This window comes from Girardinichthys multiradiatus, chromosome X (genome assembly GCF_021462225.1).
Source record: "Girardinichthys multiradiatus isolate DD_20200921_A chromosome X, DD_fGirMul_XY1, whole genome shotgun sequence".
NCBI classification, from domain to species: Eukaryota; Metazoa; Chordata; class Actinopteri; order Cyprinodontiformes; family Goodeidae; genus Girardinichthys; species Girardinichthys multiradiatus.
This window is the reverse complement of record NC_061817.1, coordinates 38751531-38775318: the sequence shown is the minus strand read 5'-3', so window position 1 is coordinate 38775318 and position 23788 is coordinate 38751531. Positions and strand designations below refer to the sequence as shown.

The following is a 23788-nucleotide window of genomic DNA, read 5'->3' as shown; positions in this document are numbered from 1 at the left end:
TCATTTACATTTGGAGGTTTATTCCTCGTCGGGTTTACCTGGAATCAGAAATTATAATGCTAACTGAATTATAAATAAACTTTTAAAACATATAGAACATTTCTTCATTAAAAATTCATATTGTAAAGCTTATTTATTCTCAATCACACTCTCCAGTGATACAGTTGGATTACATAAAACTGTCCATTTATTCTGATTAACCTTAATATCACCTGAAATATTAAATCGATTTTCAGTAACAATTAAAATAATAACATAAACTGTTAGAAATCACTTGTGTTAAACATTCACTGTGATGACTGCCAGCGGGAGCTTAGTGCCGATAGTCCGGTCAGATCTCTACCGGGTCTAGCTCACCTCACCGCCGGTAGGACTGGCGAGGCGAGCCGGTTACTACGCCGGGAACGGAAAACTCCGAACACGTCGGAGCACATTTGAAATTAATTCAATTCAATTCAGTTTTATTTATATAGCGCCTATTCACAACACATGTCGTCTCAAGGTTCTTCACAACAGTCGGGTTCAAACATTCCAATTCATCCTAACAATTGAACAGTTCAGTCAGATTCAGTTATTTATTCAAATTGGATAAAAAGTTTTTCTATCTAAGGAAACCCAGCAGATTGCATCCAGTCAGTGACTTGCAGCATTCACTCCTCCTGGATGAGCATGTAGAGACAGTGGACAGTCACTGGTGTTGACTTTGCAGCAATCCCTCATACTGAGCATGCATGTAGCGACAGTGGAGAGGAAAAACTCCCTTTAACAGGAAGAAACCTCCAGCAGAACCAGAACCAGGCTCAGTGTGAGCGGCCATCTGCCACGACCGACTGGGGGTTTGAGGGAACAGAGCAGAGACACAAAGAGAACAAAGAAGCACTGATCCAGGAGTACTTTCTATGGGAAGGAAAAGTAAATGTTAATGGATGTAGCTCCTTTAGTCGTTTCATCTAGAAAGAAAGAACAGATAAACTCTGAGCCAGTTTTCAAGGTTAGAGTCTGAAAGAGAGCACATAGAGTTAGTTACAGTAGAAGCTCAGTCAGTAGCCATGTCTAGGAGAGAGAAAGGGTTAAACACTGAAAGACAGGGCTATGTGGATCATCTGTAGAAGGTGAGCATTAAGTTGTTGCCAGCAGAAGCTCGGACGATTCCCCTCTCCAGAAAGGTGTCACAGGTAGACACAGAGCCAGGCCAGGTGTAGCTTCTAGGAAGAGAAAAGAGAGAACAAAGTTAAAAACTGAAATAACAGCAAATAATGCAAAATTGGAGAGTAGTGTGAGAATGTAGCGAAGAGGGTGAAAGTGGTCATTATGTCCTCCAGCAGCCTAATCCTATAGCAGCATAACTACACAGATAGTTTCAGTTCAGATTATTTAGTTAAACGGCGCTTATTTACAACAATGTCGTCTCAAGGAACCCCACAAAGGGTCCCACTGATGGTCATTGTTATACTAAAAACCACAAGGATTGGGATACCTCTCTCTGTCAGACTGATTATAACCATTGGAAAAGAGAAGGGGTCATACAGGTAGCAGAAATGGAGGGTGTGTTTGCACCTCAACCATAACTGAGCCGGTTTAGGCTAAACCTGACTCCCCCTTACTCCAACCAACAGGGAGGGAGGAAGACTTCCTCCCTGATAACCTAAGCCACTCTAACTATAAGCTTTATCCAAAAGGAAAGTTTTAAGCCTAGCCTTAAAAGTAGACAGGGTGTCTGCCTCACGGACTAAAACTGGGAGCTGGTTCCACAGGAGAGGAGCCTGATAACTAAAGGATCTGCCTCCCATTCTACTTCTAGAGACTCTAGGAACCACCAGTAAACCTGCAGTCTGAGAACAAAATGCTCTGTTAGGAACATATGGACCAATCAGATCTCTGATGTATGATGGAGCTAGATCATTAAGGGCTTTATATGTGAGGAGGAGAATTTTAAATTCTATTCTGGATTTAACAGGGAGCCAATGAAGGGAAGCTAAAATAGGAGAAATATGATCTCTCTTTTTAATTTTCATCAGAACTCTTGCTGCAGCATTTTGAATCAACTGAAGGCTTTTAACTGCATTTTGTGGACATCCTGATAGTAAAGAATTACAATAGTCCAGCCTTGAAGTAACAAATGCATGGACTAGTTTTTCAGCGTCACTCCTGGACAGGATATTTCTAATTTTGGCAATGTTCTGGAGATGAAAGAAGGAAATCCTAGAAACCTGTTTAATATAGGATTTAAATGACATGTCCTGGTCAAAAATAACACCAAGGTTTTTTACTTTATTATTGGAGGTCAATTTAATGCCATCCAGGTTAAGTGATTGACTAAGCAGTTTCTTTTTTAAAGACTCCGGTCCAAAGACGACAACGTCTGTCTTGTCTGAATTTAGAAGCAAAACATTTTACGTCATCCAAGTTTTTATATCTTCAAGACATTCTTGTAGTCTATTTAACTGGTTGGGCTCATCAGGATTTATGGATAAGTAAAGCTGAGTATCATCAGCGTAACAGTGAAAATTTATCCTATGCTGCCTAATAATTTGACCTATTGGAAGCATGTATATAGTAAAGAGAATTGGCCCAAGTACTGAACCCTGTGGTACTCCACAATTAACCCTGGAGTTTAAAGATGATTTATCATTTACATGAACAAACTGGAATCTGTCAGACAGATAAGATTTAAACCAGCCTAGCGCTGTTCCCTTGATCCCTACAGCATATTCCAGCCTTTCTAAGAGAATTTTGTGATCGACTGGATCAAATGCAGCACTGAGATCTAACAGAACCAGAACAGACACAAGTCCATTATCTGAGGCCATAAGAATATCATTAGTGACTTTCAGCAGATCTGTTTCAGTGCTATGATGAGCTCTGAAACCTGACTGAAACTCTTCAAACAGGTCATTGCTGTATAAATGTTCACACATTTGATTAGCAACTATTTTCTCAAGAATTTTAGAAAAGAATGGAAGATTGGATATAGGTCTGTAATTTATTAAGTCATCTCGATCACACGAAATAAAGATTTAATTACAGCTAACTTAAAAGCCTGTGGTTCTGATCCATTTACTAAAGATAGATTAATCATATCTAAAATGGGGCTGGTAATCAGAGGGAACACTTCCTTAAATAATTTGGTTGGGATTGGGTCTAACATACAAGTTGAAGGTTTAGATGAAGCTAATATTTCTGATAACTCAGGAAGCTCCACAGGATCAAAACAGTCCAAACACAGATCAGGTTCTGCAGTTATTTCCAATGTTGTCTCACTTGCTGAGGATGAAGTAATCATCTTCAGGAATATGTCAAAGATTTTCTTTTTAATAGAATCAATTTTATTTAAGAAGAATCCCATAAAGTCATGGCTGCTAAGAGCTAAGGGAATGGATGGCTCAACAGAGCTATGACTCTGTGTAAGTTTAGCAACTGTACTAAAGAGAAACCTACGATTATTCTTGTTCTCTTCTATTAATGATGAGAAATAAGCTGTTCTAGCTTGGTGAAGTGTCTTTTTATACAACAGTAGGTTATTTTTCCAGATTAAGTAGGAATCCTCTAGGTGTGTAGAGCGCCATTTTCTCTCCAATTTTCTAACGTGCTTTAAAGTATGCAGCTCTGAATTAAACCAAGGAGCTAGCCTCCTATGAATGCTTACCTTCTTTTTCAAGGGGGCTGCATTGTCTAATGCATCACGCAATGATGAAGAAACACTATGAACAAAAGAATCAATTTGTGAAGGGGCAGAAACAGAATTATTGCCCTCCACTGTGCTTTTCAGTGATAATGAGGAAATTAAAAGTGGAACAGATTCTTTAAAGGTTGTTACAGCATTGTCTGATAATGATCTACTATAATGAAATTTTCTTTCAGGTGTGGAGTACTCGGTTAAATTAAACTCAAAGGTTATTAAGAAATGGTCAGACAGGACAGGGTTATGAGAGAATATTGTTATGTCTTTACACTCAATGCCATATGTCAGCACAAGGTCCAGAGAATGAAGACAAAGGTGGGTAGGTTTGTTAATGTTTTGAGCAAAGCCAATTGAGTCTAAGATAGCATTAAACGCTATATTTAGGCTATCACTTTCAGCGTCTACATGAATGTTAAAATCCCCCACTATAATAACTTTATCTGTATTTAACACTAAATCAGATAAAAGGTCTGAAAACTGATTTAAAAATTGAGAGTAAGGACCTGGCGGACGGTACAAAACAACAAACAGAAGTGGTTTTAGTGCTTTGCAATTTGGATGAGGAAAACTAAGGATTAAATATTCAAAAGAGTTGTAGCTATTGATTGGTCTGGGACTAATCAATAAATCGGACTGAAAGATGGTTGTTACTCCTCCTCCTCGTCCAGTAATTCGAGGAATGTGAAAATTTAAATAATTATAACTTAATTACAATTAAGCGATGTCTAGATAAATCAAGCAGATATTTCACGTCTACATAGTTATATTCCCGCACTAAAAACATTGTAGAAGTTAATTTGTATCACAGAAAGTGTAATTTTCCACAATTTACTCAGCTTTTGTTGCTATGGTCCGCCATGGCTTCCCCTGCTTGACCAATCCGCTGCGACCCGCAATGAATGATGGGAAATGATGGGCCGCGAAGGATACTCACAACCCATCCTTCAAATCGGGCAAAATAAGGACACATTTGTCGGCAGCATTTGCTCGGAATGATTCATGAATTGGGACAGCCTTCGTCGCTGCGCTGTAACGTAATCGGTCTACAAATACGGCCTTCGAAGGATGCAGCCCTGAGGCTGACTTCCGGGTCAGCCTCGGCGTTGGTACATTCCCTTTCCGGTTGATTTTCTGAAATGTAAATTTGTTTTCTGAAATGACAAAAAAGAGCTCTGATGTCAAAGTTTTGTAAGAAGCCATCCTAAGAAACTTAAATAATAGTTCATAAAACAATTTAACCCATAAAACACAGCAAAGCTGCTACCTATTTGTTGCCGTAACGAGAACAGGAGAACAGTGACAAGCATTATATACAACATTTGGCTTTTCTCTTCCTTTACTAACAGGAAGGATTTGATAATATTTCTGCTGTTATTGCAACCTTCCTGAAGGTGGAAGCAGAAGTTCTTCATGAAAAACTCCAGCTCAGCATCAGTAGCTTTAATAATCTGAGGAGTCATAGCTCTGTTGAGCCATTCAACCCTTTAGTTCTCAGCAGTAATGACTTTATGGGGATTTTTTTATAAATAAAATAGATTCTATTAAAAATAAAATCTTTGGCATTCTCCTGAACATGATGACTGTTAATAAATTCTTATATTTTAGCGGGAGGTTGTGAATTTATTCCATATGTGTGCAGAGTTTGCTCTTTAATAATGCCAGAGCCCGAATCACCGTTCATCTACTGTTCTTTTATTTTATTGTGTCCCATCCAGCAGAGACTCAGAATTGTTGTCTGAGTGCAAAGAAGAAGCCCAACAGATTTAGTTTCACAAGTGGAACATTATGGCAAACGCTATAATGCTCCGCTTGATATATCTATACAATGTTATTAGAAACTGCTTTGGGATAATTTCAAACCTAAGGGCACATAAGCCCCCAGCAGAAGCTCGAAGACCAGGGGGCCCATGTCCCGCCAAGCAGTTACCGAGATTGAGTCAGCACACACCCCAGCACTCAACCCCGGTCCCTGTGAACCACCAATGCACCGGTGGACAGAGACTCCAGCCATTAGCAGGTAGTGTGATGGGGAGGAAATAGGCCTCACATTTGATGGGGGGCCTAAGACGATCCAGGAGAGGGGGCAGCCCAAGACCCAACCTGACAGAAAAACAGGCACACACAGTCACAATCACACGTTCCCACCCTCTTGTTTAAACAAACACCCACACCCACACACCCAACATAAAGATGCACAAGAATGGACACCGGACATTTACTCACACTCCTCATACATACTCTATACATCTCTTAATCAATACTCCTCTATACTAACCCGGAGGTGGTCTGGGGTAGTACTTTTGCCAGGCCCTTGAACTTCGGAGCAGCCTCTTGACCTACCACACCTGTCTGTGTTATCTCAGGACCACCATCCAGAGCTCATTTGCACTCAAGGGATTCCTTACATGAATCCCATGCCAGGACTCTGTACTTTATCAGGCTAGATTCCATGACAGTTACTGTTAAACAGAACCTTTGTTTGAGTTTTGTTATTTTGGTCTGGGAGAGTAAAGAACCTAAAATGTCTAAGAGTCTAGGAGGCAGAACGGGATCTAAGATTGTTTGGTTGCTGGGGGCATCGGTGATGTAGGGACTCCCTAAGGTCAGTATTTAGTTACTGTCCATCCACATTCAAAGAAATCAGTTTTTGGGGTTTTGGTCAATTGTTATGGTCAACTATCCTGAAACTTTCCTATGGACCTTCCTTCCAGGCATGCCCCACTGGGAGGAGACCTTGGCAGAGGCCTACATTTTGCTCTAGATATAGTATCTCACAACTGTTTTGGGAGTACCATGGAGTGCTATGCATGTGTAGTTGGAGATAGCTTGGCAGTCGGGGGGATCTATATCTTTTCCACTGACTTCACTTAGCTCGGCTCCACTTCGCTCAGCCCTATTTGTGAGCATTTCCATTACTGTTTTATGGTCCCTGCTCCTGAGCATGTAACCTGAACTGACTGCTGTTCACTGACCAACTATGGGACCAGGAGAAATGAGAAGGTTTTTCACTGAGGTAGTGCAGGAAAAAGTTAATAAAACTCCTGAGTGACGTCAGTAACATTACCACATTGACCGAAGCTGGTCAAACTCAAATATAATTTTACTATTTACAAATCATAAACCATGCCTGAAGGCTGAAAGAAAGGTCCACTTTCTGAATTACATGCAAGTAGGGGGCGCTGTATTTAATAACATCCTAAACCAGCTGATCACACATAAAATCAGCCGTTCAGACATACAAACATTTCCTCCAAAACACACAAAACAATACCACCATGAAACAGCGTGCAATGACGGTAAGCAAACCACCATCATTAAATGTCAACCTCCAAACAGGAGGCTGAATCCGTGGAGCACAAATATCCAATATCCAACCTAAAACTAACTTCACTGCAGCCAAAAGACATCGATTAGTTGTTGCCATGACTGAGACAAAAATTTCCTCATAAAGCCCAAAATTGTTCAGGCAACTTCTTTAGGCAAACTTTGGGGCTTCACCATCCAGACCGCATTGTCTCTCCTCTCTGCTTCTCCTGCCACACCCCCTCACATCAGAACCTCTGAGCCTTATTTTATATGTTCTGGCTGGGCTGTGGCCCAGAAAATTATCCTAGTGGAAAATTTTACACATAAAAAAACATATATAAGACATTCTTGCACATACAATAATGTAAACATTATTTTTATTTGTTAATGTTTTTATTTTCGATTTATTTTTATTATTGTATTATTAATTTTATTGTTTCAAACACATTCCTTTAAAGTGACAATTCACACAGTAACGTTAACAGCAGCACAGGGCACTACACTGACGGCTCAGGCGGGGCTTTAAACCATTAGTGAGTCAATGGAAACAGCAGGTTCTGTGAAGTAGGGCGAGACCAAATGGAGTGAAGTCTAAATGGAGCCAGTGGAAAAGGGGCATACACGAGCTGCTCTGTTTTATTCTGTATAGGCTTCCCCCTTTATGGCTATCACTAGTGGGTTCATCTCTTCACGTGTCGCATTGCGCAGCGCAGAAAAGCTTCCTGGTACAGACCGGTTACGGTCTGGGTTAGGCCCACCTGCTTGCTATAAATTGTCCTGCGTAATCGGCTCCAATTTTTTATTCAGCGTCAGCAAGAGCCCTGATTGCTATTAAACTCTTAAGAGCAAGACGAATGTTTAGCTGCAGCACCATCCGCTTTTACCCGGCATGTCAGACGCCACAAACTGATCAACAGCTCTGGCTGTTGTGGTCAGGTGGGGTGGCCAATTAGATTCCAGGGGTAGTCGGTGCCATCCTCAGGTACCCCTATGGTCATGGCCCTGGGAATGAGCAACAAAGGGAAGTTTAGGAATACAAGAAGCGAAACTGTTACAAATAAAGAGTAAAATATACGGCAGATGATTTTCATCTTGGTGCCATTGACATGGTTCTTTATCTGAGTGCTGCCACTCTGTAAGTAGATTGGACCACAATTTATTCAAAGCAGGTCCTTTTTGACATCAGACCAAAGATGGAGAAGCAAATTAGGAATGGGGAGTGAACCTAGATATTGTCCCTATATGAACATGCCTGTGAGCGACCTCCTTCAGTCTGCAGCTGGAGTCGTTGTTGGTATATCCGTTGATCCGCAGAAACTGAACCAGATCTCCAGAACTCCTCTACAGGTCGGTCTAGAACTCTTCATTTCAAAAGCTCAGCTCTTAGTTTTTAGGTATTGTTCTGTGTTCAGACTGAACCAGCAAACAATTATGGGTCAAGAAAAAGGTTGATTTGAAAATAATTGTAATGCTATCAGACACAACGGAGATAATTGGGTCATCAATTATTTACTGACTAAAATTATTTCAATGCAAGCTTCATGCAGTTTTAGATTTAATGTGCCTCCCGTCCTGCTGAAGGACAGAACAGGAACATCTGGGACAGATGTTCTTCAGTGTCTTCTCTGCAGCAACTGTTTATCTTTTTTTTTTTTTCATTTGTTGATTTATTCTTTATGTTTTTCTTATGCGAAGATCAGATTTTACATCTAGTAGATCAGTTACAAGTTTAACTCTTAATGTTCTCAACAGTCTAATTGAATGTTTCTGTATTTTCTCTCAGTCATGGCGTCCTCTGGTCTGGTTATGTTGCTGCTGATGTTGGTTTCCTTCCTGATCTCCAGCCAAAGTGATCCTCAAGCCTCCAAACACAAAGAGCATCATTTACTGCTGAAGAGAGCAAATAAAAATATTGTTGCCATAGGAAAGGACACTAAGACATTACTAAATAAGGTAGAACCTTTTATTGCACTCATACCTGATGCTGGACCTTTTTTAAGTGCTTTTATTAAACTATTGTTAGGAGGACGAGGAGATGGAGAAAAAATTATTAGTCTTGTTAAAGCTGAGTTCAAAAAGCTACACGAAAAGCTTGATAATCAACTAATAACAATGACGTGGAACACCTGGGCCAGCGGTCCGTACCAGGAAGCTGAGTCTAATATCAAGTTAGCTTGGAAAAATTTAAATGAGCTGTCAGCTAAGTGTAAAAGCCCCTGTTCTGTTTCAAAGAATAAAGAGCAATATATGAATCTGTTCAAAAAACTTCATTCAAACCTGGCGTTCTCCCCTGATAAGCTGCACATGTTACTGACAACACAGCAACCTTCTTTCATCACCGACTTTAAGACGCTTTTCACAGACCACGTCAGGTGTCATGAAAAGGCCGTCAAAGACTTTGGACAGCTGATAACAGAGCTTATGATTATGAGCAACACCGTCAGTCTCTTCTACTACAGTCTCCATGGGGTCAACAAAGCAGAAGAAATAGCTCAGATGACCTTTGAAGTGATATCAGTCATGTCTGAGATCCACAGGTTCTGCATTTTAAAGCCTGAGAAGTACATAATTAAGGACGTAATCGACCTGATTGATGAAAACCAGGACCGCCAGAAGCTGGCTAAAGATATCAAGAAGTTTTTGGAGAAAACGTACAGCAACTACGACTGGATTGTTGTTGCCTTCATCACCAGACACTCTAAATATTCAAGATTCTACAATAAGTTCCTCAACAGGCATTATTTGGCAGGGTTTACAGAGGTAACCAAGGGGGAAGTGAGCGTTGCTGTGGCCAAACAGATGAAGGGGAACCACGTCATGGCAGAACAGGTCATAAAGGGCAAAATTCAAAGTTGCCTTTCTAAAATTACTGATTGTAAAAAAATTATAGAATCGCTCAACAAATGCCCACAGATCAATGGAAAACCTCTCTCTGACTATTATACAGCTGTTCATGCATATGTCAGTAAAAGCCATGATAGCGCTGAAGTAGAGCAAGATGAGTTTATTGATGCAGGTCGGTCCACACCGCCGTACATTTATACAGGAGACTGCAAAAAATACAATATTCAAACTGGTGGACACTTTAGAGTTCTGATCCGAAGCGATGAGGACCTGAAGAAGGATAATCCGTGTAAAAATGTGAACTGTGGCGGAACAGAAAAAGGCAAATGTGTTACTTTACCAAATGTCCAGAAGGCAGTGTGTCAATGTAATAAAGACTACATGGGTTCAAGATGTGAAATTAGCCTGAAAGAATTCACGAATGCCATCAGAGTAGGAATGCCCAAAGTGTGAAAGATCCACAATCTTTGGTTTCCATCTCAAATAAGCTCTGCCAATGAAGCTCTTTAAACTGAATCTGACTTTATTCCAACATATGTTCCAACTTATTTTATGAATCATGCTAGTTGTGTTTTTCCACTTCCCTCAAATGTGTGCATTAGTTAATAAACTGTAAGACTAAACAGTAGAGACCCATATTCTGTTTCCCTGATCGGTTGTACTGATGATTCTGACTTCCTGTCAAACCATGTGATCATTTTCCATTTAAATGTTTTTCCTGCTTGAAGCTTCTGTACAAACTTTGAAGAAAAACAATAATACAATTACACCTAAAATTAAAATCCTTTGCATCATGATGTTGATTATTGATTCATTGCATGTCTAAATAAGGCCGCCTACCAGCAGAATCAGTCAGACTTCCAGGATTTATTCTGAGGGTGAACAGTGTGGCTGGAGCTAAACAAGCTGAAGGAAACCATAAGAACCAGTTCAGGTAATACATACCTTCAGGGAGTTTTTTGATGAAACAGTGACCTGTGATCAAGTTAAAGCTAAGTTAGAAAACTGTGCTAAAGAAATGGATGGAATAAAAATGATGGACATGTATTCAGCCATTCATGCTCACATTCATAAAATACACGACAGTGCTCGTGCTTTAGAAGCAGGAGAAGCCCCTGTAGAAGAATACCTTGATCCTGAAGTACAACATAATATCCCCTACATTTACTCAGAACCTCCTGTGATCATGTTTCATTTAACCAACCAAATGCGTTTCCTGCTCAGAGCTTCTGTCTAATCTGTGACGAGGATCCTTAATAAAACCTTGCATACCATGCAATCATTTTTCTGTTTTTACTGGAACCGGTTCAGTGGTCTGTTTGGTTCTCCGTTCTGACTCATTGCTTTGGTTATCCTGCGGTTCTGGGCTGATGTTGGAGCTGTGTCTACCTCTCATTCAGTCTGAATGACCGTATTTTTTTAAAGATATTTTTTCGGCACTAGAGTCCTTTATTTGTATAGTAGGCAGACAGGAAGGAGGGGCAAAGAGAGGGGGGAGACATTTGACAAAGGTCGCCAGGTCCGGGACTCGAACCCAGGATGGCCGCTTCGAGGACTATAGCCTCTATATGTGGTCGCATGCCATAAATATATATAATGTCTGTTTCTGAACCTCAGACTGCTGTAATAATTCATGGGGTGTCCTAACTTTCACATGGCTGGAATGAATCTGTGGACTAAAAGGTGCAGAATAATGAAGGGAAGCTCTGTAAGAGAACTGTTCTGGATGTTTGATTCTGTGGCTTTTTCTAATCATCTCTTTGCTGCCTTAATTAAATATATCTGCCCTTGTTTCTTATCTGCAGCACCGCTGACTGCTACAGCTGACACAACATAACAGTTGATTTCACATAAGATGCAACACATAGTCAAAGATAAACTGATACAAGAGGATGACCTTTAGGAAGGTTAAGAACAGGCGTAGATAAAAGCAGGACTCACGCTCCATTCTTTGTTCCTCTCGGTTCATCCCTAAGATGGACTGATGGGGGCCCGGTACCGAAGGTGAATGTCACTCAGTATCTGTTCAGTTGAATACTCTGTACACTGATCATTTTGGCATTAAATCTTGATTTTATAATTAACCATTTCTCATTATTTCACAAGGTAAATACTTTACTGGTTTTACTGGTTGGGTCTCGGAACTGGAGAGAAACGGACCCGGTGGTGCACAGGGAGGAAAGAGAGTAAAACTCCCATTTTACAACAAAACTCCATCATCTCCACGTTTTAATAACTTCTAAAGATAAACTGATTACAGGCTTGTGGCTCATTTTGGATCATTGTAGTTTTTAACTCAGAAGTATTCATGCCCCCGTCAGACGTAGACCTAAAGTAACATCTTACGTTTTTGGAGCGGCCCAGCCACAGTTGCAATAGGATATGGAGCTGTGGAGAGAGATAAAGATTAGGGTGATGGCACGGAGACCTTCAGGCCTCAAAGACTTGTAGCTCATCAAAAGAGATAAATATTCAAAATAGCAGAGGAGAAGAAAAGAGTATCCCAGTTACAATAAACCAGCTGATTTACAGGAACCTTTATTCTGAAAGGGTGTGGGAATATTTTTTATATATCCCTTCATCACATGTGTTTGCATGTAAACCTGTTCTGCAGCTTCTCTGGGTCAGATGATCTCCGTGTGACCTCAGTGTTTATCTGACCTCTGGTTGCTCTGAATAAATTATACATTCATGTTCTGCTCAGTTTGTTGCAAATATTTAACCAGATATAAAAATCAGTTTATTCTGAGTCAGACTGAGTTAAACAGAGAAACAAAAACATGATTTAACTTCCTGTTTTTAACATGATGTTTTAAAATTGAGAGAAATAAAGGCGTTTTTTATTCAGAGCTTTAAATAAAGTTTGGTTCAAACCCGTTAGAATCTTTTCCTTTCAGTTCAGGTTCTGTTTTAGGTTCTTTCCACAACATGGACAACTTTTACTTTCTGTCTGAGTAAACTAAAGCATCGATGCAGGAGTGAATGAAAGTGAGTTGAAGCTCTGACAGACGAGTAACTCGAGGTTCTCTTCAGGTTCTGTCCAGGTTTTCTCTTCAAACCCAGCTGAGAGGTAAGGAGGCAGCCAGATCACAGCTTCTCTTTAAAAATCAGCCTGTAAAACATTATTTTCCATTTTATATTTGTTGACACATCCTGTCTCATATTGAGACAAAGATATTAATATTAATGTCTGCAGATTATTGATGTTAAGAACAGGTGACAGCAGGTTGTCCTGAGCAGAGGGACACCATCAGATCAGTAATGTCTCTAATAAACTGTAAAACACTAAAATAACACCTTAATGTCAGATAAACTTACAGTTAGACTGGTATAAAGTTTATTTTCTCTGGAGTCAGTTCATTAATCTGTGTTTCTGTTAATTATTTAAATATTTACTGATATGTTTCCTGATTATATGCTGTTATAATGTATTAAATCAGTTATTTTCCTGTGGTTCCCATCAAAAACCAGCCATGAGTGCTCTGCTCATCCCCAGTTTGGTGCAGCTGTCTGCTGCCATGGAGGAGCTGGAGAAGCTGCTGGAGGATCTGTGAGTTTCTGCAAACTTCTTCATGCTTGGTGAAAACCATGTTGCTTTTAAATGGTTTGTCTACATCTCAGTCACTTGGTCCAAAGCACCAGAGAGAGAAAAAACAATGAAAACAATGAACTCTGTGTAAAAGCAGCGATGAAATGCCTCAAATTCACCTCTGGTCATTAAAAGATATATTTAGATTATATTTTTTTACATGAAAATAATTCGTTCTCATCTGAAAGTACCTCCAGTGTAATAAACGCTTTGGGTTGTTCACTATTTAGAAATCTTGAAATGTCTCTAATTTAGTCCCACCTCGGTCCAAAATGCATCTCGTTGTCTCCCTCTGCAGGCTCATTGATGAACGGCCACGACAGAAAGTTACAAACAAGAAGTTCTGACGTTTACAGACGAGAGAGTAATAATCAGGAGAGATCTGATTCAGCACAGAAATTAATTTGACAAAAAATGTTTTCCAGGGATTTTGCTGCAAGATGCAGAAATAGACTGTTGGGAATCAGGAGTTTGCAGAGAGAAGAAAGGGCAGCGTGTCTTGTGTCATGATGTATGTTTGGATGGGTTGTACTGGAATTCTAATTTCCCCTCGGGGATCAATAAAGTATCTTTGAATTGAATTGAATTGAATTGAAAAGACTCAGAGTAAATAGGAGAGAGGCGATCTGAAGTAGATCAAGTTCAGTCAAGTCAGTTTCTGCAGCTTATTTAAACTGTGTATTCTGCTGCACATTTAGTGTAGAAGCATTAAATCAGCCAAATATAAAGTCCATATTTAAAGAAACCTAAGATGATCCTGATGGTTGGGACAGCTTTGATCTTCAAAGGTAGGTTCCTCCTCAAAACAGGAACACTGAAAAGGCTCAACTTCTAGTTTAAAGCCAGTACCTTTAATACCAACACAAGGGTCAAGATGTGGGATGTACGGCTGTTGGTTGCTGTAGTTCAGGTGGTTTTAGGTGGTTGGATGTTCCTGCTGAAGGAGGGAAGATGTGAATTTCTCCTTCTAAACCAAATTGACCGTAGGCCTTCCTGTGATCCTCAAAGAACATACAGACAAACATCAGTGAAACACTAACTGTGAAGGAAGAGCACCCAACCTGAGAAAAACACTTGGAACAGTCAATGTTCTTGTTATCTCCAGTGCAGCTGTCAGAGGAAACCCCCTACATTAAGGATGCTACATGAGAACAGAGATCCAAGAAACTTTCCCACAAAAGTGAACCCTCCCACATGATCCCCACCTCCAGGTTATTGAGACAAATAGAGCCAACAAGTTTATTCATATGCAGCATCCCAGAAATCACTTTATTCTTTCTACTTTTGGTCTTTCTGGGGGAAATAATAATACTCTTCTAATATTTTATATAAATATCGATTTGTAATGTGATACAGTGTTCACATCTTGGTCAAAATTACTTCACCAAATAAAACTATTAATACCTTAATTACAGAGTCTATTGTAAAATGTTGAAATGAGCATCATCTCTCTAATACCAAACAGGTTCTGGATTATTAATAAGTAATATAAACTGGTACCGCTGCTGGTACTCACTAAATGCTTTCTTAAGAGACACTTTCATGAATTTAGGCATTTTAGTCAGTAAAATTGTATTTCAGGTGCATTAAGAGCAATAAAAGTCCACCATACATCACTTGCTGATGTTTTTCTTTTTACTTTAATAATAATTTGTAATTTAACTGCAAATATCTTTATCCCATGGTATTCTGTGTTGCCAGAATGATCCACAAGGGGGCAGAGTAGAGAACCTGATCTACACAGAGCTTCTTTCTTTTGGAATATCATGTTAGTTATTAAATTATGACATGATTGTCAATGTGTTCAGAAACTTTAAACAACAGTCATGTCTGCTCTATACTCCCCTACTGGTCTCCTGCAGGAGTCACCTTGACTAAACCTCAAATGAATGTCAGGTGTGGTGAAACCTGTCCTCTAAACACAAGCAATATACCATTTGTATCAATAACCTGGACAAAATCCTTTAAAGCAAAAGTATTTCTGTCCTTACAGTAATGTGGGATAAACTAACCAATTTTTAGGGCTTCTATAGTCAGATGATTAAGTGTTTTCTCTTCTCAGTGCTCTGGGATCTGTTTTTAATTCATATGTGTGAAGAAAGCTGCACCTTGAGGTGGTCTCCAATGAGCAGATAATAGTCTTAAAGAAACAAAAACTTGTTCAGGGCCAATAACCCATCTGTTTCTTTGTGTTTCTTTATGATCGGGTCACAGCAACAATCGCCTCAGCTGGGATTCCCCTGCTTCTTCTGTCCGGACACTGTTTCCAGTTCCTGTTGGAGGATCACAAAGAGTTCATAGGTAAGATAGTATTTAGCTGTAGGCAATCTACCATAATAGGCTTGTCCAAAAAAGATGGATACAGATCATCTGGCCTCAATAACGATGCATAGATAGGTTCAGGGTCCATGATTGGTTGGACGGCTGATGTTCAGTTTGTTGATCTTTCTCCAGGAGGAAACGCCTCAGAGGAGTTCAGCACTCTGAAGGCATCAGGATCCCAGATGAAAGGAGCAGACTGATGAAGCTTGCTGTGGAAAACTGCACCAATCAAACTGTCCTGACGTGGCTGAGAGTAAATTCAGAATCAGACACCTTCACCAAGTTGGTGGACATGTTTAACCTCCTGAAAACACACATTGTAGCGGAAGAAAAGAAGAACCACAGAAACACTGTGGACATCACCTTTGTAGCTCATGGATCAATCGGAGACTTCATGATCCCAGCCAGCTGTCTGCTGCCTCTGGCCTCCATCAGAGACGTGGTTCTGTATTCTCCCTGGAACTGTGTCACCTGTGGTCTAGCGTACGGCATCGCCTCAGGAAGACTGAAGCCTGAGCACAGGATCTTCTACTGCTCCAAGAAGGATGGATGTACAGTTCCTGATCAAATGCATCGACCCAAGAATCTACCGGACCACTGGAACTCAATGAAGAAGGCTGGAGATCAGATGATCCCAAACATCACTGTTAGTCCTCTTCGACCAGACGATGGAGTGTGGAAAAGCTTTGAATCTCTCACCAAAAAACATGGTTCTGTAGGAAGAAACCGGATCGTGATCCCTTTCATCCTCCCAGGAAAAGAAGCTGAGAGCTTCCCGTTCTCTGTGGTCACCTTGGCCTTGTCTCTGGTTCTGCTCCAGTCCAGGTTTAAAGCCACCGTCCACCTGGATGCCTGTCTGAGCGACAGATCTGTTGGGCAGAAGCTTGAAAGAAGCTACCTGGACCAGCAGTATGCCTGTGCTATCGACAGCACCGGACTGGCATACTCTCCTGAGATGTTCAGTCAGGCCCAGTTGAACAGCCCGGGTTCCATGAAATGAGGTGTAAACACCACACCGAGTTCTGCCATGTATTCTCAACACATCAATGATAGTGAGAACCAAACATTATGTCTGCAGGCCTCCTGGTTCTTCACAGAGCCAAGAACAAAGTCTTCCATTTAGCAGAATTCAGAAACCATCAATGAAAGATCTCGCAGGCTTTTGTGTCTCCGAGACAAACTTAGAGTCTCAGTAACCGTTAGTTTTCTCAGGTTAAATAATGTTGGATCTCATCAGCGTAAGAAAAAATGTCCTGTCCTGATGATATTATCAAGATATTATCCAGAATAACATAAACAGAGAATTAAGTTGGTCTCAGTCCAGAACCTTGGGGTCCACCAGAACTGATTCAGGAATGTGTGGAGAAAACATAGTTTACATCTTTAAATGGGAATCCTTTCCATAAAGACTAGAACCAAAGCGGGTTCGTTTCGAGGCTTTAAACATGGAGCAATGGATGGACAGTGAAACGTTCTGAGGACTTCAGGCTGTTTCTTGCTGAAATGTCAATAAAATATCTGAACTACATTTCCTTCTTCATCATAGCTGCTACTCCTCTTCCAACATTATGAACTTCCCAGACGTTTTAGGAAGTACAAACCCAGACCTGATAAGTTATCAGACCAAGTAACAGTCTGAAAATCGTTGAACTTCGACGATTTGAATTCATAAAGCAAGAGATTAGCATGAAAACCCAGAGACCAGTAATTCACCCTTTGATGCAAAAACATATTAACACACCTGCAAAGGTACAGCATGGGTGGAAAATAACTGTTTCTTTGCTCTGTCTTTTAAAATAAACTTATCTTTTACCTGAAAGTTCCCAGTGTTAGTGAAAAATCTTGTTTTTTATATGAAAAAAAATTATTTCCATTTTGCCTTCCATCTTGTGTGTTTTTTGTAACCTATTACTCATTTTGTTACTCAATTGTAATGTAAAATTATGTAAGCTAATTTTGTAATAATATTGTAATAATATTTTTTTAAATAACTAGATTTGTTACATAAATAAATGTGTTTGATAACCGGAAACATGTCCAGGAAGCTGTACTATTTCTGTGGTGCAGCTGTTCTAACGGGTCAGATGTGTCCAAACAAGATAAAACACGACTCATCACTTAGTGGGACGTTAATCCGTCACATTTTATTCTACTGGATTTTATGCAGTAGTACTGGTTTGGTCATAGAGAAATCTATTAAAAAAATAATACAAAACAAACACGTTATGAAACATTTAAAAATCATGGTGCTAAAACTTTGAATCCACTGGTCAGCAGTTACTGGACAATGTTCTAGCCAAGGTTCATCAGAACCTTCTCTTCTGGGTTTCTCCATGTTTGGACAGTCCCGTCTGCTGCATAATAAACTTGACAAAGAAAACAAAAAATAAAAAATAAAACAGAAAAAGGAACAAATACAACAAAGAAGTATGATGATAAAAATCAAGATATTTGAAAAACATCTGGAAAATTGTCTAATAGAATACATTTATTGCAAAGATAGAGAACGTGAAACCTTATTATGAAACCAAAGCATTTTGTACCACCAAGTTTTTTGGAGTGTCTCTCTGAAGCAGGACTGACCTCTGACCCTGCTGCTTAGTTTTCTGCTTATTGACTCGTCTATGGGAGAATGCAGCTACACAAAATAGTTTAAAGGAAATAATGAGGCTAACGCCTGTTTGAAGCGCCGGTCTGTTGCAGTGAAGAGAGAGACAGAAATAAAAGGCAAACTCTTGATTTACTGATCACTCTACGTTCCTACCATCACCTATGGTCATGAACTTTGGGTCATGACCAACAGAACGAGATCTTGGATACAAGCAGCCAAAAGCAGTCTCCACCCATCCAGGACATTTACCACAGCCGGTGTTTGCGTAAAACACGCAGCATCATCAAGGACCACACCCACCCGGCAGAATGCCTTTTCTGTCTGCTACCTTCTGGCAGGCGGTGCAGGTGTCTGCCAGCATGCACACAACGACATAAGGACAGTTATTATCCACAAGCTGTCAGACTGCTGAACTTTGGACAATAATACAACACTAAACTATATTTCCATCCATCCATCCATCCATCCATCCATGGTCTTTCGCTTATCCGGAGTCGGGTAGCGGGGCTAGCAGCTTATAAAGAGAGACCCAGACTTCCCTCTCCCCAGCCACTTGGGCCAGCTCATCCGGGGGAATCCCAAGGCGTTCCTAGGCCAGCCGAGAAACATAGTCCCTCCAGCATGTCCTGGGTCTTCCTCTGGGCCTCCACCCGGTGGGACGTGCCCAGAACACCTCACCAGGGAGGCGTCCAGGAGGCATCCTAACAAGCTGCCCAAGCCACCTCAACTGCCTCTTCTCGGCGTGGAGAAGCAGCGTCTCTACTCTGAGTCCCTCCCAGATGACTGAGCTTCTCCCCCTATCTCTAAGGGAGAGCCCAGACACCTTGCAGAGGAAACTCATTTCGGCTGCCTGTATCCATGATCTTGTTCTTTTGGTCACAACCTAAAGCACATGACCATAGATGAGGGGAGGAACGTTGATCGACCAATAAATCGAGAGCTTCACGTTTTGACTCAGCTCTCTTTTCACCACGACAGACCGGTACAGCACCCGCATCACTGCTGACCCAGCACCAATCCATCTATCAATCTCCCACTCCATTTTTCCTTCATTCATGAGCAAGGCCCCAAGATACTTGAACTCCTCCACTTGAGGCAGGACCTCCCCCCCTGAGAAGGCAATCTACCCTTTTCCGGCTCAAGACCATGACTTCGGACTTGGAGGCACTGATTCTCATCCCGGCCGCTTCACACTCGGCTGCGAACTGCTCCAGTGAGAGCTGTAGATCATGAGCTGATGAAGCCAATAGGACCACATCATCCTCAAAAAGCAGAGACGCAGTCCTACAGCCACCAAACGGATTCCGTCAACACCTTGGTCATGCCTAGAAATTCTGTCCATAAAAGTTATGAACAGAATCGGTGACAAAGGGCAACCTTGGCAGAGTCCAGCCTTCACCGGAAAATAATCCGACTTACTGGACCAAGCTCTGACACCGGTCATACAGGGACCTAACAGCCTGTAACAAAGGGCCTTGCAACCACATCTCCGGTAAGGTGCGGAACATGGCCCACTCAGACTCAATGCCCCCCACCTCCCCTGGAACGTGTTTGAAGCTCTTCCGAAGGTGAGAGTTAAAGCTCCGCCTCATGGGAGACTCCACCAGGCGTTCCCAGTAGACCCTCAAGATTCGTTTGGGTCTGCCAGGTCTGACCGGCATCCTCCCCCGGCTCACCACAAGGTAGTGGTCAGTGGAAAGCTCCGCTCCCCTCTTCACCCAAGTGTCCAAGACATGCGGCTGCAGATCAGATGACACAACAACAAAGTCGATAATTGAACTGCGGCCTAGGGTGTCCTGGTGCCAAGAGCACATATGGACACCCTTATGCTTGAACATGGTGTTAGTTATGGACAATCCATGATGAGCACAGAAGTCCATTAACCAAACAGATTCACAATGGGAGGGCCATTCCTCCCAACCACACCCCTGCAGGTCTCACTACCACCGTAAGCGTTGAAGTCCCCCAGCAGAACAAAGGAGTCCCCTGCAGGGGTGCTCTCTAACATCCCCTCCAAGGACTCCAAAAAGGGTGGACCACATTTGTGACAAATGTGGTCCACGTTGGCTTTTATTAGTTTATTCCTGCAGCACAATCTGTACTTTTTTTTATTGGAAGACATTAGTGCCTTTGTTTTTGTAGCCTTTGTGTGTTTTTTTTTTTAGTTTAAGTGTTTGTTTTTTGCTAGTTTGTGTAAAACGGTTCAGCAGGGTAACCATGAATGAGGAAAGTAGTTGGCATGAAGAGCTGCGGCGTTAACACTTTCCGTTTAGATTAATATCAGCAAAGTGAGTTGAATTCATGCAGTATTGTTTCTTTTTTCTCCGTAGACTCCTGGAGATACGGAGCAACATGGGAGGCAGGGTTGCTTCGTCTGGTGACGTTTTACGTTTTTAATGTGTTCGTGTTAGCCAACTCTGTTCAAAATGGTTTAGTTTCTGAATAATTACTATTTTCTTTGAAGGTAATTCTTCTCACTTTCTGTTTTTTTTTTTGGCTCAGCAATATTCATTTTCACCCTAGATTTCGACTTGGAAATCTAGTTGGATTAATCATTGGTTATCAACAGTAACACATCCTGTTCGCTCAACATATTTTGATTAAAGTCACTCAACAAAATACTTTCTTGCCAAATCAAAGCATTTTATTTAGCTGTAAATTATTTCATTACGTTTCATGAACAAGTTATTTGAGTGTGTTCTGCTTGTTATTTTGTAATATCATCCCCTCCTACTGGAACTGGATCTGTCCATCAGGAGCAGTCCCTCCCACTGCAGCTCTGCAAGAGACCACTTTGCTTCTGACTGGGCTTGGCTGCAGAGGAACAAACAGCTGCTGGACTTTCAATCTGGTCAGAACTCGGAGGGAGCAGTTGTTGTTGGCTGCATGTTAAACTGGACCAGCATCTCTGTGCAAACATTCCTCCTGTTCTAACAGAAGCCCAAACAGAACGGCTCCAGCTGACCCAGGCAGCAGAAGGTGAGTAAACTCAGAGGATTGTTGGTTCTGCTCCAAGACTTTTAAAGTTAGGTGGGGATTCTGTTTCCAGTGTTTTGTAGGGCCAGAATTTTGTTCTATCAGGACGTCCTTTGAACATATAGGATCTCTGGTTCCTCCTGTATTCAAAAATTTGGCCATAAAGTTAATTCTGATTCATCTTTATTCGAGGGTACCTAATTCCAGTCCTGCAGAAATGCAATCCTGCAGCATTTAGATGGATTCATTGCTCCAATACCAGAGTTCCCTCATCAGCTCTGCAGAGCCCCGGTAACGAGACATTCAGGTGTGCTGGAGGAGAGATATTCCTGATCATCACAGAATGTTAAAGGGTTTCAGTTCGAAATGGTGTGCTGAGGAGAGATGCATCTAAAAGCTGCAGGATAGTAGCTCTGCAGCCCTCATTGATGCACCTGTTTATGATCCCTGCTTTGAAACAGGCCTGATAACAGGTTTATTTTAACATGTTCCTCATCACAGAACATTAAAGTTTTTCCAGTCCAAATTGGTGTTAAACTATTCAGAACAATGAGGAAATGTAGAATTTTAATCAAAAGCAGTAATATATTTTGGTGTTTCTGAGGATTGTTAATTTTTAATTTTTTTTTCATTGTGCTGCTTTACAAAAACCACAATGTTCTTTGTTAAAAACTTTAAAACTATTTAAAATCAACAAATTCATTCTCAAAAATGAAAATATTGATTTAAAGGAAGTAAAACGGAAAACAATCGTTGAACGTGAACACTCCTCATATTTTTAATATGTTTCATTTTGATATTTTACCTTCTAAAGATAAGCTATACTGGGCTAAAAATGTGTGAATAGATTGTAAATGCCCATTCTATGTTTATAAGCTGATTCTATATTACCAGTAATGTCCAGCAGAGGATGCTGTAGCCTAGTTCGTTACGAGCTGTGACTTTAAAAAAGCGGAAAAGAGGGTAAAAAAAGTTTTGCTAGTCTCCTGTCCAAGTAGTGGTCTCTGCAGACAAAGTAGGCGTTTCTCAACCACAAATCCTGATTGGACGAACGAAATGAAGCGCAGCACAGGATTTGACGAACGCATGACTATGGGCGTAACTCAACCGCCACATATGATTGGACGATAACAGGACGTGATTTTATTTTATTTTTTTTTAAATTGACGTTTGCTACTGGAGTTTTTTTTTTCTACTTTAATCTTCAATAACCCTCTTTTTTTTCTTTTTTTTTTTTTTACATCGAATCGAAAAGTCTCTCTACGGACTCTATTTCTATTTTTTATATATATATATATATTTTTTTTTCTATTCTATCTTTTTTTTATTTCAGTTGTTTATTCTCTGGCATCGGACTCTTACTTTGTTTGTTTTCATAAAGTTGATATTTTAATAATCAACGGTATTGATTTTTCAGAGATATTGTGAGGGCTAAAAGTACATATTGGGACAAAACAATTGGTACCCTGTTATTTTCTAAAAGAATATCCGTTTTGGGTATGAAAATAATGTGAAACTCACAAAAGTAGTTTGAAACAAATCATAATGAAGACATAAATGTATTTAAAAAAAGAATAATTGTAATGAGAGTAGCTTGGAGACAAAGGATGGTTCCCATGACTTCATATTTTCTTAACCTTTTGAAGCAGTCACCTCTGATAAGTGATTACTGTCATTTTCAATTAAAATTCAAAAATACTTCATTAATCCCAAAGGGTAATTGATTGTTGCAGCTCATATAAGCCAGGTTTCCTCAAAGAGCTGCTGTAGATGCTGATGGCTGTGAGCAGGAAGGATCTCCTGTAGCGCTCCGTCTTACAGCAGATCTGAAGAAGCCTCTGACTGAAGACACAGTTGTTGTAGGACAGTCTCATGAAGAGGATGCTCAGGGTTCTCCATAATTTTCATTTTATGAAGAATCCTTCTTTCCACAATGATCTCCAGAGGAGTCCTCGGAACAGAACCAGCCTTCTTTATCAGCTTGTTGAGCTTTTTTAAGTCCCTGGTTCTGATGCTGCTTCCTCAGCAGATGATGGCAAAACAGATTACACTCTCACAACAGACTTATAGATCTGCAGCATGTTGCAAACATGAGATTTCAGCAGCTGGAGCAGGTATTTTGGCTCACATCTCATTAGTAAACTGCTCCAGCTTTCTCAGGTTTGACAGGTCACTTCTTCCCACTCCATGTTTCAGTTAAAACACAAGAGTAAGTTTAGTTTTAGCTTTTTGTTCTGGGTCATTATCTCATGGAGGACCTATGACCTTTGACTGAGACCAGGCAGCACACTTTGCTTTATATGCCATGATCTTTTATTGCACCCTTCACAGGTTCAAGCCAATCTGTGCCAGATACATCCTACAAACCTATAATAGAAGTGAACCTTCTCATGTTCAACAACATATCAGTTCTTTCTTGGAAAGCTTTATTTGAACAAAGAGCTGGTGTAACTTGCCA

At 40.6% G+C, this 23788-nt stretch overlaps 2 protein-coding genes across 3 annotated transcripts; both read left to right on the top strand.

Annotated features, from left to right (window-relative positions):
* Positions 1-8196: 8196 nt before the first annotated feature.
* Positions 8197-10629, top strand: LOC124862391. Its single transcript, XM_047356275.1, has 2 exons — positions 8197-8335; positions 8772-10629. Exon 2 carries the CDS (start codon positions 8774-8776, stop codon positions 10283-10285), a length of 1512 nt encoding a protein of 503 aa, XP_047212231.1. The 5' UTR covers positions 8197-8335; positions 8772-8773; the 3' UTR covers positions 10286-10629.
* Positions 10630-12724: 2095 nt separating this feature from the next.
* LOC124863466 lies at positions 12725-17642 on the top strand. Of its 2 annotated transcripts, XM_047357844.1 has the most exons (4): positions 12725-12902; positions 13304-13382; positions 15636-15722; positions 15876-17642. In XM_047357844.1, the coding sequence occupies exons 2-4, from the start codon at positions 13306-13308 to the stop codon at positions 16741-16743; spliced, it is 1032 nt and encodes a 343-aa protein (XP_047213800.1). In that variant the 5' UTR covers positions 12725-12902; positions 13304-13305; the 3' UTR covers positions 16744-17642. The 2 variants fall into 2 exon arrangements, 1 of the variants encoding a protein (XP_047213800.1); XR_007037138.1 differs by lacking the exons at positions 15636-15722; positions 15876-17642 and adding an exon at positions 13720-14002.
* Positions 17643-23788: the final 6146 nt, after the last annotated feature.